The sequence below is a fragment of the Myotis lucifugus genome, unplaced genomic scaffold (assembly GCF_000147115.1).
Source record: "Myotis lucifugus unplaced genomic scaffold, Myoluc2.0 scaffold_214, whole genome shotgun sequence".
NCBI classification, from domain to species: domain Eukaryota; kingdom Metazoa; phylum Chordata; class Mammalia; order Chiroptera; family Vespertilionidae; genus Myotis; species Myotis lucifugus.
In genome coordinates, this window is record NW_005871262.1 from 1901551 (window position 1) to 1917362 (window position 15812).

The 15812-nt window shown below is 49.9% G+C and overlaps 1 protein-coding gene and 1 pseudogene across 1 annotated transcript in view; both read right to left on the reverse strand.

The window, feature by feature from the left end:
• ACSS1 (acyl-CoA synthetase short chain family member 1) overlaps positions 1–15812 on the reverse strand; it is a gene marked incomplete at its 5' end in the record, with an annotated part of 34966 nt that overhangs the window by 12751 nt on the left and 6403 nt on the right. Inside the window, 3 exons of the mRNA XM_023761697.1 lie at positions 2373–2594; positions 2971–3146; positions 5945–6144. Of these exons, the coding sequence (XP_023617465.1) occupies positions 2373–2594; positions 2971–3146; positions 5945–6144 (598 nt within the window). The remainder of the gene's footprint in view (positions 1–2372; positions 2595–2970; positions 3147–5944; positions 6145–15812) is intronic.
• LOC102435668 lies at positions 7037–9197 on the reverse strand (annotated as a pseudogene).

The window sequence follows — 15812 nt, forward strand, 5'->3', positions numbered from 1 at the left end:
CGGGGGAGAGAAACATTGATTTGTTGTTCCACTTATTTATGCATTTATTGATGGATTCTTGTATATGCCTTGACTGGAAATCAAACCCACAACCTTGGTGTATCAGGATGACAGTATAACCAACTGAGCTACCTGGCCAAGGCAAGTTATGCCACAATTTTTTGAAACCCTTAAAAACTGCAAAAAAAAAACCCCTATATAATAAAGATATAATATGCAAACGGTCATTACGCCTTGAAGCATAATGACCGACCGCATAACCAGATCACGGATCATCAGGAGGATGGGGCAGTGAGCTACAGGAGGGGGCAGGGCAGCAAGCTATGGGGGGGGGGGGAGGAAGAGGGTGGGGGGAGCTACAGGAGGGCGGGGCAGTGGGCGGAGAGCTACTGGAGAGCAGCAGTGAGCTACTGGCACACAGACTCGTGCGCAGGGCTACTAGTTAAAGTATAAAAGGCCAGAAATGCCTCAAGCATCATCAGCTTCTAAGACTTTACATTCCCCAAGTCAGTTCACATTCACATCATCCCTTCAGAGTCAAATGTCCTTTTCCCTGAAGAAACCAACTGCCCTAATATCCTCTGCATGTGCACACAAACACAGGTGCACACATACATAGACACATGAGCTCACACACACACACACATACACACACACATACACACACACTCTTATCTACAGACAGCTCAAAGGTTCTATTACTAATACTTCTCCCCAAAATCTCATTGTATTGAAAAAAAATTCAAAAGATGGTGCTTGTCCCTATATCCCCACACTTCTTTTGTTCATGTAGGTAGTTTCCTGGAAATGCAAAACACCTTAAAATGCAAAAAAAATAAAAATAAAAATGATGAATCTCTCACCTTAGCTTCCCTAATATTAATTTTTTTTAATAAATTGATGGAAACAATTTGATTCATTCTGTGACTTTCTTGGTATTTTGTCTCAGTGTTTATGTATATTTTCCAAAGTATTTCTGCTTACATGATATAACTTCCCTACCAAGAACTGAGAAAGGGTGGGGTTTTTCAGATGAGCACATGAAGGTCTAGAAAGGTTCTGTGACATGCTCAAGGTCACCCAGCAGCCAGAGGCCACTATTTTAATAAGTGTTTGTATTAAGTGTAACACACTGTATGCTCAGCCTGGTTCTGTCCCACATCTGTCTTTCCGCCTCACTTTCGTATCCTTACGGTTGGTGTGAGTGGCCACCAGTGGGACCTGGACGTTGCCACGCGGAGGCTGTGTGCATGCGGCCCAGCACCTGCTCCTCATCCACTCTCATTCAGTAAGTTCACCTCCCACATGACCCCGCCTGGCCAATCAGCATCTTTCACCCCCATCCCCACCCCCACCCTGACCACAATGACTGGGATCGTGGAGGCTCCCTCTGGCCCGTGGGGAAGCCAAGTTGATAGCCTGTTTGGGAACCTCATGGACCTAGAAGAGGGGTGAGGCAGGGAAGATACCACGACCCAGGACAGTGTCCAAGCCCTGACTGGATGGGCCTGGGCTTTCTAGTCGCCTGGCCAGACACTTCCCTTTGCTGCTGGCACCTGCTGGAGCTGAGTTTTGGTTCTGCGACAGAGAGAGTCTGGTCCACAGATGGTATATCGAAATCTAATTCCACCTGGAAATGTCAGCCGCTTCCCAAGGCAACCAAGGATGCCATGTCAAACTGCAATCCTCCACCAACATTAACATGAGTACTGATTTCTAAACTGATTGATTCGAATAACAAAACATGTCATAGAGTTTGCTTTATAATCCCTCAAGATGGCTTACTGTAATATTATAATTTCCACATACTGTCCTCAATTTAAGTTTCTTTACCAAAGTGAATTTTTTACTTTTAAAATATGGTCCCAATGGGCAGGGTCTAGAGGTCACGATAGTTTTAGGGGCTCATGGAAATGTTTTATTTTCTCTTAAAATCAGGAGAAAAATATGATCTTTTAAGTTTAAAAGAAGTTTCAAAATATAATAGTATATATTATATATTGGACATTTATTTAATAGAGGAAGGGGCCCAGGCAGGCCAAAGTGTCTTGGGCCTGAGCATCAGAATGTGGCCCCACCAGCGAGCACGTCAGAGCCGGCGAGGGCCCGATTCCTGCAGGCGTTCGAGCCAATGGGCGACACAGGCACAGGTGCAAAGGGCTAAACACCAGCAGTGAGTCCAGGTTTGGGGCCTGGACTCTTTCAGCAAAAACAAGAGCATGGCCCCCCTTCCAACCCACTCCACTGGGCCAGTGCCTCGACTCGCAGCAGCCCTGCTCATTAGCACACTCACTGCGGGAACACGTGAGCCCCCCACACCCCCGGGCACGGCTTTACAGCAGGAGGAGTTCGAGCCCTACACCCAGCCCCACCTGGCCCCCTGCCCTATCCCACCAGGGAGGTGAGCACCACCCATGCTCTGCCCACCACCAAGGCCGTACCTTGTGCGTCAGGGCGGCAAACAGCAGGTAGCCCGCCTGGGTGTGCACGAGCCCCTTGGGCTTCCCGGTGCTCCCGGAGGTGTACAGCAGGAAGAGCATGTCCTCGCTGCCCATGCTCTCTGGGGCACACACAGTGTCCTCCTTGGCCATGGCCTGTGAGGGGGAGACAAAACAGCCCCGCCCAGGGCAGTGAGCCTCTCCCTCCATCCAGCGCCCCTGGGAACACCTCTCCCCGCTGCTGTGAGACTCCGAGGACGGGATCCGAGCTCATCTTCCCTAACCTAGTTCCATCCCAGATACAGAGAAGACGCAAAATAAAAGGATGAATCCAATCATTTCTGTTACATCAACTGTTTCACTGTTTGTAGTGTTGGAGTGCCATCTTCCCAACCAGCTGTAAGCCCATCAAATACCGCCCGGAACATCTCAGGGGGACCCAGATTCAAAACTACAATCTGACAAGACTCAGACCCAGATAACCCAACAATAACCTCTCCTCATCGAACTGTACAAAGCGAGGCGGACCCACCTCCTCCAGGGGGACATCCAGCTTCCCCATGGGGACCTTGTTTTCCGTCCTGTGAGCCACCAGGACATGCTGGACCGTTGGGCAGTGCTTCACGGCTTCATCCACTATCTTCTTCAGCTCCAACACGCGTCCTCCCCTCAGTCCTTGGTTGATGGTGATAACCACCTTGCACTTTGCTGACAGAGACAACAGACATTTCTGATCAGTTTCCTCTCCACTTTTGACCCTCACAGCCCAGACCGGCAGACACACATTCCAGGCACAGGAGGGTGATAAAGTCCAATATTGAGTAAATGAGTCAGCAACACAGTGAAGGGTGTGCCTTCTCTGCAATCTTTGTGCAGAATATAGAAGCTCCGGGCCTTTTCCCAGCTCTGAGGAGGAGCAGGAAGTCAGTGGAGACAAGTAACTTTGAAGCTGAACTCTCCCAGCCTTCCACCCGTCCTTCCACCTGCCCGGCAGCTTTCCTAGACGAGAGGCCGTCACATCACCCCCAGCCACAGCCACCAGGAGCAGAGACCAAGAAAGCTGGGCAGCCAGAGAGCGAGCCCCAATATGTCCTGTGCACTATCTCAGAGACCACACCCCAGGTGAATGCCAGGAGTTGCTGGCCCCTGCCCTCACCTTCAGGGAAGGTCCTCCAGGCTTTCTAATGCCCTTCAATGACCCAGCCAGGTCAGTGGCAATGCCAGACTAACCAGAGCTTCCACTGTTAACCTGGAGGGGGAGAGGGGGCAGAGCAGGGAATCATGTGCAAATAAAACCAGGCCTCAGGACCACAAAGAAATGAACCTCACACTGCACCCTTAACTTGGAGGGCCTGGAGGAATCAAGTTACAGTGGGTTCTTACTTCCCCAAGGAAGAACCTGGAACAACCATCCAGTATAGGCTGGCGGGGCCCCTATAGGCACATCACTTTAACCTTTTAGTCACTCTGCACCAAGTGCTTCTTTGGGAGCCACAGGCAGAACCCCGACTCCAGCAGCCCTCAACAAGTGACTCTCAAAAACCGGAATATAAATACCCAACTCCCTCGTCCCTGGGTAGAGGGGTTATCCTGACACATGTGGTTGCATCAAATTACAAGGTTTCCTTGTGGGACTGAGCTCAGGGCATCCACTGTGAAAGTTGCTCTTATTTGATTCCTCTTCCAAGCCTCACTCCCACTGCCCTGTAGTACTTCACGGGACCACTTCCCAAATGAACTTGAACTCTCATCTCAGGGTCTGCTTCCAGGGGAGCCCTGACTAAGGCACCAATCTCCCTCAGCTTTTCAGTCTGAAAAGCAATTTCAAGCAATATATCCACATTCTTCCTTCCTCCCAAGAGCCCTAGAAATGACATAGCCGTGAGGGCTACCTGAGAATTCTCTACACAGGCCTTTGCAGCTGGATGACTCAGCAGGGTCTATACGGGGATCAGAGATCCTGACTCATCGCTCCTCCTCGGACCTTCACAATCAATCACCTTGTATAAACAAATTCTGTTGGATAGAACCTGTCAGAGACTCTCCGGGCCTACATCCCCCAAAACTGGGACTGGTCCAGGTGAGCTCCCTTCAGGAAAAGAAGGGAGATGACCCAGAAGGTTCAAATGGCTCCTTCTCAAATAAGCGCTCCCTCATTCCCCTCAAGAGAAAACATGGGCCTGCCCCATCCAACATGCTAAACAATCCTGTAATGTGGTTTTAGCTCCTCCCCAGCCTTCCCCGGCCCATGCCTCACTCCTGGACCTCATTTGTCCAAAGCCTCTACTTGGGTAGTTAGTTGTCCAGGGCAGGAGCCTGTGTGCACAGGTTTGGTCCCTAGGAGGTGCGTGGGGAGCACATATCGCCTTGTGGTTCCCCATAGCTGGGCAGCAGGTACAGGGTGAGTGCACAGCACTGGGGCTCAGGCAGGATCAGCCTGACGCTTTGAGAGGATTCAATTTACCTTCCTGGGTTTTGAGCAGGTATCAGCATCTGTATTAATGTTCTATGGTTCCCATAGCCAATTACTATAAATTTTGTGGCACAAACACTAATTTTTTAGCTCACAGTTCTACAGTCCAGGTGAGCTCCACAGGGTTCTGTCCTAAGAGTCTCAAGGCCAAAATCAAGGTGTCAGGGTGTTATTGTCGTAATTAGCTAGCTAAAATTAAAATAGAAAGAAAGCAACATGGAGCCATACATTGTAAGCATGGTCATCTTCACTAGGGAGCTGCAACTTTACACTCCCCAGTCCACATGCTCACCAGTCCATTCCCTGCAGATTACGGGGGGAAGGGGTCCAACAAAGGGGAAGATGGGCGCATGTGCAGTGAAGTCTGGGTGACGTAGAGAAGGCAGAAATGAAAATGTTGATCCTAAAATGGTTATGAAAATGTCAGAACTCCAATGGCCCTCAGAACTTGGCACCGTCCTTGGGGAGCCAGCTCAAGGACTCTCTCTAGAATCTCACTGGAGCAGGGTTCAGACTGCATGGACATGGGGCACCATGCAAACACTGGACTCTGACATTAAAAAAAAGGAAGGAGATGCTATTGTTCTGGAAATTCTGACCCATCTGCAGACTAAAGCCTTAAAGATACATCACAAGCTTCCATACCTGACTCTAGGCCTCCAGAGATGGTCCCTCATCATACTTCACATTGGAAGGCTTCCAGCTATTGACCTCTGAGACCTCACCTGTACATCCCCAGCCTCGTCAGTTCTCCTCTGGAGTGGCACCAGCCTACTCCAGGTCCTCGGGCACACCGTACTCCTCTCACCACTCAGCTGGTACCTATGCTGTTCCCTCCACCTAGAATCTTCCCTCCCTTCCTCACCTGGTTAAATCCATCACACTTGGATCTCAGCTCATAGAACAAATGCTCATTGAGTGGTAGTGTCTGTCAGTTGTGTGACTTTTATTAATGTCTGTCTCTAAGTCCAAGGAACAAGGACCAGGGGGCTCTGGGCTCCTCCTTAGCTCCCTCCGCCTGCCACATGCTTACCATCATTGATCCTCCCAGCCAAGGACTGTGCGCTGAAGCCAGCAAAGACGACATTGTGGACAGCCCCAATCCTGGCACAGGCAAGCATTGCAGCCACAACCTGTGGGGACACAGGCATGTAGATGGCCACACGGTCCCCGCGACGAACTCCATGCCTCTTCAATGTGTTGGCCAGGCGGCACGTGGTCTCCAACAGTTCCCTGTGGCACAGAGAAGAGAAGGCCATCAGAGATGAAGGAGGCCCAAAACTCAGAAAATGTGGAGTGGAATAATTCTGCAAGTACTGTATACACGCACAGCCGGTGCCTAGAGGATAGCAGACAATCAAATAGTTATTGCATGGTGAGGTTGTTTTTAGAAAATAATGTTTTTAACTTTGTAGACAGGTATTGACAAAGATTCATTATCACTGCTGAGGTAAAATGACTGTCCTTGTGTCCATGTAGGGCATGGATTCTCAAAGACTGTAAGCATCCAAAGCCTAGATCATCATATCCCTGAGACTTCTTAAAACATTCACCTCCAAAATAGAGATTTCATAAGTAAGACAGTGGAAAAATGCAGGGCCCTGTCTTTTTCATCAACACAGTCCATGGCACCAAGGAAGGCTCTTGCCAGGCAAGGTCCCAACCCAAACTCACGCAGCAGACCCCCAACTCTGTAAACCCACAGTGAGTCAGAAGGGAAGGTAGGGCAGTCACCCTCCACGCAGCCCCGAAGCAGTGTTGGTGGGCAGTGAGAGCACCCCATTTCTCTTCATGCTAAGTGCTAAATGGGTGCAGAGGGATGGAGACTGTGCTAGGGGCCCACTCGCCCACACCTCTTCCCTCCCACACATGACCCCACCGTCCACTCCCAGGCTTATTGTGAGGCTCAGCCTGCCAATCGGAACCCTGTAGCTCCCTGAAAAAACTGATTGGTTTAGGGGTTAGCACATGACCTAAACCAGCCCAATCAGTGTCTATGGTAGTCCATAGACTTCCTACTTTTCTGGAGTAGAGCAGGAAATGGGAGAAAAGCAGCAGTGTGCATATACATACACATACACATGCACATACACATGCATACATACAGGGTGAGGCAGAAGTAGGTTTATAGTTGTCGGTATGGAGAATATTTCAATAAATGATAATACAAGAATAAACTCTGTTTTCCATACTCATCTATATGACTGGGTTCCAAGGATTAGGCTCCACACTCACTAGTGGCCCCAGATTTTAGAATGCTACCCAGACTTTAGGACTAGTCCACTTTTCCAGCTCAGAAGCCTTGGGAAACTCAGGATGCTCAGTTCCTGAGGGGATTATTTCAGCACCCTGTGAAACCAAAGTGGAGGACATTCCCCTTGAAATCTGACCTCTATCCCTTATGATCTGATGACTTCCCAGTAATAGTCTCAGGGCCGGCACTGGGCTCATGTATAAGTGATAAACCCCACTGATTCTGGAAGCTATCCCTCAGGTTACGCTGGTCTGTCTGAGAGGGTAGGCCCACGTGTGCTGTGCTCAATAGCACAGTTTGCATATTTGAAGAGGAAGTAAAAAGGCCAGACTTAATTTGTTCAACAGCTGCTGAAATTAGACTCGTGTCTTGAGAAACCGAATCAGTCCCCGGAGAGATGGGTGTTAGCATATTAGCAACAGTAGTTAGCCGTGGCTGAAGCCCTGGAGAATACACGCCTCATCAGTCCCTGCTAAAGCAGAGCTATTAGAAAAACTGGCTGAAGTAACAGATTTCAGCGCTGACACAGGGACCTGGGATAACCAACTTGAAGACAGGGTCTGAGTTTTCCTAGTAGATGACGAAGAGGATGAAGATGAAGGTGGTGACACAGAAGAGTTCTGTACAGTTTTGTTGAGGTTTTCCTTAATGTTACTTGCATAACTTATTTTAGACACTATTTTAGCACTGCTGTTGTTCACCGGAAAAACTGGGGGAGATTTACATAGGGCCCAAGAGGCCTCTTTGGAGGCAACAGCAGAAGCACGCTTTCCTCTGAGCCAATCATCAAACTTTTTCTGCTCACACCAGGTTTAATATCAGTTTTTCTGCAACATATCGTCCACAGCAGGTTTTCCTTGACTTGTTCCTCCAGGCCCAGTTTCATATTTTAAGATGGGCTTCAAACCATCTACTCGATTTCCCTCTTGCTCACCGTAGTCAGGATTGAGAGTTTCAAGTCCCTATTTTAAGGTTGAGACACTGGTCTCTTGTTGCATTATTTTGTCCTATACTAATCCTATATAATAAAAGGGTAATATGCAAATTGACCCTAACAGCAGAATGACTGGGAATGACTGGTCACTATGACACACACTGACCACCAGGGGGCAGACGCTCAATGCAGGAGCTGCTCCCTGGTGGTCAGTGCACTCCCACAGGGGGAGCTCTGCTCAGCCACAAGCCAGGCTGATGGCTGCCAGCACAGCGGTGGTGGCGGGAGCCTCTCCCGCCTCCTCAGCAGCACTAAGGATGTCCCACTGCAGCTTAGGCAAGTGGACATCCTCCGAGGGCTCCCGGGCTGCCAGAGGGATGTCTGACTGCCAGTTTAGGCCCGATCCCCCAGAGAGCTGGCGTATAGCAGCTGGAACCGACTGAAGACAAGGATCACATATGAGGTCCCGGGCACAATTATTGCAGAAAGTGGCAGAAAAAGAAACGTAGTGAAAATCGGTGGCTCCTTCATAGAAGATGGGCACCTCCAGTGCCTCTCCTCAGGAGGGAGGATGAAAATGCCAGTTTGGTTTTGTGTAAGCTGCAGGTACTGCGTCTGTGTTATCCACTGACTCAGAGGGAGTGAGCCTCACAAGCATGTGAATGCCATGCATGAAGCCCTCGCCTACACGGCCCACCTGCTGTGTCCCTGTGGCAGGGGCTGTTGGGAAGTCCTCGCCTTGGGGAGGGGGTGGATCTGAAAAGGGTACATCATCCACAGTCAGGTCTGTTACCAGCCTGCCGGTTCCTGGCACTCACTCAGCCTGTGGCCTGTGATTCTGAGAGGCTGGAGGGAAGACAGACAGACCCACCCCTCCATGCTCTGTGCACCCCACCCATCCATCACCCACTACATCACCCCACAGTCTCCATCAGCAACCCCACCTCCTCCAGCCACACCTGCCACCAACTAAAGCACAAGAGACCTCCTCTCTAGGCCCGTCATCTCCTACCTCCTCAGCATCGAGGGGCTGGCTCCTTCCCTAGCCCCCATGTGTTACTATCCAGAACACCCTCCTCCTATCGACCTACCCCCCATCACAATTCCTGCTCATGGAATGACAACAGTAACTGCTATTAAGTGCATGTCCTGTGCCCAGTGCTGCTCTGAATCCTTTGCACATCCATTTAACCCTCACAACAGCCTATCATCACCCCACCCTCATTTTCCAGGGAGGCACACAGGCTTTCTCACGGCTCTTCAACTGAAAGGGTTAGGCCTGGCTCCAAGGGTCTTCTCTCAACCAGTTCCTCCATAACCCTCAGCATCAGAACTGCTCACTTTCTATGGCAAAGGTGCCTGGACTTTAGGATTTTTGCCATCTGCCACCCCTGTTATATATGTAATATTGTGGGGGGGGGGCATTTTTTAAATATATTTTTATTGTTGATAGTATTACAGATAACTCCAATTCTGCCCCCCCCCTCTGTTAACTCCCTTCCTCCCAGCCCCTACCCCCCACCCCCAGATCTTCCCTACCCTATTGCCCGTGTCCATTGGCGATACATATAAGTAATAAGTTCTTTGGTTTATCTCTTGGGGGGATATGTTTATGAAAATTTATATTTTAATATGTTTTTATTGATTTCCGAGAGGAAGGGAGAGAAAGATAGAAACGTCAATGATGAGAGAGAATCATTGATTGGCTGCCTCCGGCATGCTCCCTACACGGGATCAAGCCCAAAACCCGAGGCATGTGCCCTGACCGGGAATCGAACCATGACCTCCTGGTTCATAGGTCGATGCTCAACTGGGCTATGTAAATTTATTTTAAGAATAAACTAAAGGCTCTGGACCTGAAGCTGACCCATTCAAAACAGAAATTAGGACGTGTTAAAAGTCTGCTAACTGCAGTTACATCCAGCCTTTCTTGTAATCAGGAAGAAGGAGAACTGGGGTGGGGGTAGCCTTTTCCTTCATAACTCAGTGTTCGGTTCCACACTCAGGCACCTGTCCTAGGGTGGTCTCCCTGTGCGTGTCCAGGTCAAATGCCACATCCCAAGTCTGTCTCTCCTACTCTGACACAGCCTAGCATGTCACTGGCCTCTAGACAAGCCTTGTGCAATGGAAGTAACCGTAAGACTTCAGAAAAGCTCTGCCCTCCTCCTTAATTAATGCCTAATTTCCGGCTGGGCCCATGTCCCCTCTGACCCCAGCAACTGGCCTTCAACCAGAGTCTTGTCCCCTGAAAAGACGTTCTTTCCTTTCTAGAAGAAAGCCCGCTCGTATCACTTGAGGGAGGAGCCAGTTCCCATGCTCCAGGGGCGCCTGCAGGCTGGCAGCTTGGACAAGAGACACTGGTGGACTCCGGCCTGGAACCCAGCCCGGAAAACAGCTGGTGTCCCGGCAGGACATTCACCCCTGCCCGGCAGGCTTGTTTACCTTCCAGGAAAGCACAGAAGTGATGATCTTTCCCGGGCAGAAAATGAGAGAGGATGTTGGTTTTCACTTTATAAATACATGCACTTTCCCCTGTGGTTAAAGGGGAAAATGCCACAGAATGTTGTTCCGGTCCCTCTCCAGGTTTACATGCCCACGTGCGATCTGGTGGGTCTCTGCTACTCCACGCAAGTCCACTGGGCCACAACAGCAACGACAAAACAGAGCAAGTGGGCTTGATACCGTTGTAACCAACCAGTTATTAGTAACAGGAAAGGAGCAAAGGGAAGGCCAGACATAGGTAAGTTCCCTGCAAAACACTGGGGGAAGGAGACTGGACAAAAGGAAGACAGACGAATGCCCAGTAAAGCTGGGAGGACTAAAGAAGGTGTTTGCTGTCAATCACACCGGGGGGTCTGAAGATTTAGGGTATATAACCCCCTCAACAAAGGAGTTTGCTCTCTTGTGCTCTTGGATCTCTTGGGACTCACGTGACTCTGGGCTTGTGGGCTCCTTTGCTCCCGTTCCCCTGCATTCGCCCACACACGAGGACTAATGGACAGCAGCTAACCTGATGCTGTGCTGGACCTGGCTCCCACATGCAAAGGACACTCTGGACAATGGCTTTGCGTCTAGCTTTGTTGAAACCCCAGCTACACGTCTTCTATGACTGACCTAAGGGATATGGGTCTTTGGAAATGCAGGGATTTAATTCCACACAGATAAAAATCACTCGTTCTCCCATGCGAGTCCCAGAAAATTCTCTTCTCAGAATATCATAAGAAGTGCAACCCCCTCCCCCACAACACACAGTGGGGAAGAGGATCCCCCACTTCGTTTGATATCAGGTTCACACGGAAAGTTTCCGACCAGACACAGATGAGGGAGGCTCTATTTCTCAGGCTTTAAGGGGATCCACAGAAGTGAACCCCCGAAGGAAAGTAAGTGGGGCCAGTTTGCTCTGGCAGCCACAGCCACGTGGGTGAGGATCCAGAGGGCACACTCAGTGTGACTGCCTCTGGCCCAGGTTGTTTTCCTGGCCTTTGGGTCGCAGCTTGGAGAAAAACTGCTAACAAGAGTGACTCATGTAGTCCACTGCTGTGCCAACAAATGTTTAACAACCAACATTCTCAGGGAAGAAAGCCCTGATTTATAGCATTTGCCAATTCTTGTAGTGTAAATAGTCCCACCACATTCGATTTCCAGCTACCAGCATGACCTCCTGAATGACTGGCCAGGACTTGGGAAGAGGAGCCCCTAGAACACCAGATCCAATCCTGTGCGCCCTCAGCACCCCCAACACAGCCTGTGACTCCCCACTGAGGCTGGCCCCAAAGGCCATTGCAACCAATGTCTTCCTTCACAAAACAATCACTGTTCATTATTTAAGTCACTTTATTTAATAATTACTCATTTAATAATAAATACATAATTGCTAATAAAAATGACAGTTGTGTGGGCTACCAGTCAAAATGGCGAAATAGGTAAATGCTGTAGTTGCCACCTCCCATAACCACATCAAAATTACAACTACACTACAGAACAACTATCATTGAGAACTGCTGAAGTCTAGCTGAACAGAAGCCCTATAACTAAAAACGCACAGAAGAAGCCACACAGAGATTGGTGGGAGGGGCAGAGATGTGGAACCGGCAGTTAAAAAAAAAAAATCAGGGACATCTCAGCTGTGGAGGTGCCCCCTGAGGATAGAAGAGTCCCAGCCCCACCCCAGGCTCCCCAGCCCAGGGTTTAAGTGCTGAAAAGAGAAGTCCCCACAGCAGAGACTGTGGTTGAGTGAGACAGGAGGTTTCTTTTTTTTTTAATCCTCAACCCAGGATATTTTTTTCCATTGACTTTTTTTTTTTTTTTTTTGAGAGAGAGAGAGAGTGAAAGGGAGAGAGAAGGGGGAAAGAGAGGGACACATTGATTGTTTGCATCCCCACACATGGCCCAACTAGGGCCAGGGATTGAGCCTGCAACTGAGGTATGGGCCCTTGACCAGGAATCGAACCCACAACCCTCAGTCCGCGGGTTGATGCTCTAACTACTGAGCAAAACCAACTAGGGCGAAACAGAGAATATTTTGATGGCTGCTGGAAAGGAAAGAGTGGAGAGAGGGGTAAAAAGGTGAAGGGATTGAGAAGTACAAATTGGTAGTTACAAAATAGACATCGGCATGTAAAGTACAGCATAGAGAATATAGTCAATATGTAATGACTATGTATGATGTCAGATGGATACCAGATTTATCAGTGATCACTCATAAGTTATATACATGTCTGATCACTGTGTTGTATAACTGAAATTAATATAATATTGTATGTCAACTGTGACTCAAAGATAAAAAAAATTAGTTAAAAAAAAGAAAAGAAAACTGGCCTCGCTGGTGTGACTCAATAGTTGAGCGTTGACCTATGAACAGGAAGTCTAGGTTGGATTCCCGGTCAGGAACATGCCCGGTTTCAGGCTCGATCCCTAGTAGGGGGCATGCAGCAGGCAGCCGATTGATGATTCTCTCTCATCACTGATGTTTCTATCTCTCTCTCTCTCCCTTCCTCTCTGAAATCAATAAAAAATATATTTAAAAAGAAAACTGTTCACTTGGAAGGAATGAGAGGAACATAATGCATGCCTCTTTTATTCCACTCCCAGTCACCGCCTTTGTTTTTTAATTTACTTTTGATTATAGTTGACATACAATATTATATTAGTTTTAGGTGTACAAAACCATGATTAGACATTGATACCGTATAACAAGTCACCTTCTTTTCCAGACCACAGACCCCTGTTCCTGGGCTTACGGCACTGAAATTGGGCTTCCACAGGCTCCACTCCCACCTTTTGGGTCAGAGGCAGAAAGCACTCTCAGGTACACTCCCTGACAGACCACTGTAGCTGGCTGTGCAGCTCGGTCAGCCCGGTTCCAGGGCACTAGCTCCCCGCACTCCAGAGCCCTCCCAGGCCTTGCACCACCCTTTTGCAGTTCCACAAAAGTGCCATTTGCACCAGCTGCGAACATGACCAAGACTTCCTCATGTGAAACATTAGACTGGAAAACTATCCATAATTTACTTGTAAGGGTTAGAAAAATAATGGGCGTTGTAATGTGAGGATAAAAAACAATCCTTTTGGAAAATAGCCAATGCGCCTACAAGTATACATCGTGACTGTGGCCCACCCTGGTGGAAGCACTTAATTACAGGTAAAGCCTGGAGCCTAGTAGTTAGAACAGAACTTGAACAGCTGTGGTGCACAAAGGAGGGGTTCAGAGGTCCTCGTCACTTGCACCGGGAGGAGGGATGACCAGGCCCCACCCAAGAGCCTGGGACTGGAGCAGGTACAGGCCCAGTCCCCACACTGCAACAACCAACCACCCAGGCATCAGCTGGAATTGGGTCCACAAACCCACCCTGCCTGCAACTGCCATGGCATTCTCTCCACATCCAGGCCAGCCTCCCAGGGGTGCATCCACCACCTCAGATGCCTCACATCCAGGTGTGCAGGTGCCTCAGGTTGCACCAGGTAGCTGCGTGCAGGAGCAGTTGCATGGTGGGCTGCTGTTTTGCTGCCACCCAGTGTGATCAGGAGATGCTGCGCTTTTCCTGGAGAGGTTCCACTGACTGCAAGAGGCAACTGAGCCAGCAATAATCGTGGTTTCCTGACCCTCAGACCAAAGCCATAACAATGTGTTTGAAAGCTCAGCAGTGTCTGTGGGTCTCGTGAGTCCATTCTGATTGCCCCAGAGGCAAGGGCTGGAGTCTGCCAGAGGCTGCTCCTTGGTGGGTTTGTAAGCACCTGCTATAAATTCTGTTTCTGCTTAAAAGAGTGGCAGTGACTTCCCTTTTCTGCAACTAAATCCTGACAAATACTTTCTCGCCATGTGACCAGAGATGCATTTGCACATGCGAATCCCCAGGCCCCACCAGGAGATCCTGGCTCAGGGCCCAAGCAGGGTCTGGGTGTTGTGTTGTTAGAAACCTCCCAGGAGACTCAGGCACACCTGGGCTGGATCACACTGCTTTAGATCCTGCCGAATGGACACGTCACTCAAGCTCTGGCATGTTTGGAGACCACGGGGAACTTCTGAAAACGTTTGCATCAGCAAGACCCTTATACCCTTTACTAAATTCCATGCCCACGCTGCATAAACTCGGTCAAGGCCGCCTTCCAAGAAGAACCAGCAGGGGGAGAGGGACTGTGGCAGCCCAGACAGGGAGCATGCCGATCCTCTCATCAGCCAGTGGCCCAGAAACCTCGCTCCAAATTTCTAAGGGGAAGTTTAACTGGGCTTGTTGACAGGAAATGGTCAAGCCTCTCACCCACCCCAACTCCCTGCTGTTGCCACAGCACATGGGATCCAAGACAGCCACAGGGAGGGCCAGGAGAAAGAATGGCGAGGAGCGAGAGACAGGGACAGCACCTGTCCCGAGGAGCATGCAGCACCCACCCATTGTCCCTTCCTCTGGTGCCCACAGTGATGCCCCCTTGCCACCAAAGCACCCGAGGTCTGCAATGCCACTCGAGCATGTGTGCTTTCTCCCTGTCCCACTGTAACACCAGGACTCCACAGCCCAGCCTCCTCCTTACACAGGCCTTGTCCCTCCTCCCAGCGACCTGGAGCCCCTGGTCCTGGTGAGTCCCCTCCTCCCCAGCTGGGATTAACACTTCATGTGTGTCTGCTTCTCCTGGGGGGCTGGGGGGGGGGGGTAGAGAGGAGGGGAGGCAACATCTGGAACACATTGCCCTGATCAGTGAAAGGGCATTTTATCTGCACACAGCAGAGTTCAGGCTCTGCACACAGGCCTTGGAGCCTGTTTCCAAGCTAGTGCTCCTTGGGACTCAGGTTTCTCAGCACAGCCAAAGAGCCAGGCAAGGCTGAGGTCAAACTCTACCTCTGACCCTTCCAGCTGGGTGAGCTTGAGATTTCCTGAAGCTCGTTGGGCGTCAGGCCCTGGGCTTTAAAACCAAGGGCCACCATGAATATGAACTAAGATCATCAGTGTGAGCTCCTACCCAGTTGACCAGGGGCTGCCCCCAGGCCAATGGGTCATCCATGACTCCAGGAGGACAAAGGGCTGGAGTGCCCTATTCCCAGCCTGGCTGCGAGATTTTTACTGCCACCTTCCCCAGATTCGTTCCTGGTGGCCCTGGTCCGGGCAGGTCCTGATGGGGACCAGGCACAGGGCATGGTGGTGTGACCCACATTGAGGCCCACAGCACAGATAACCCCACTGTCTTGAGCCTCCAGAAGCAGAGGGGACACACAAACAGGAA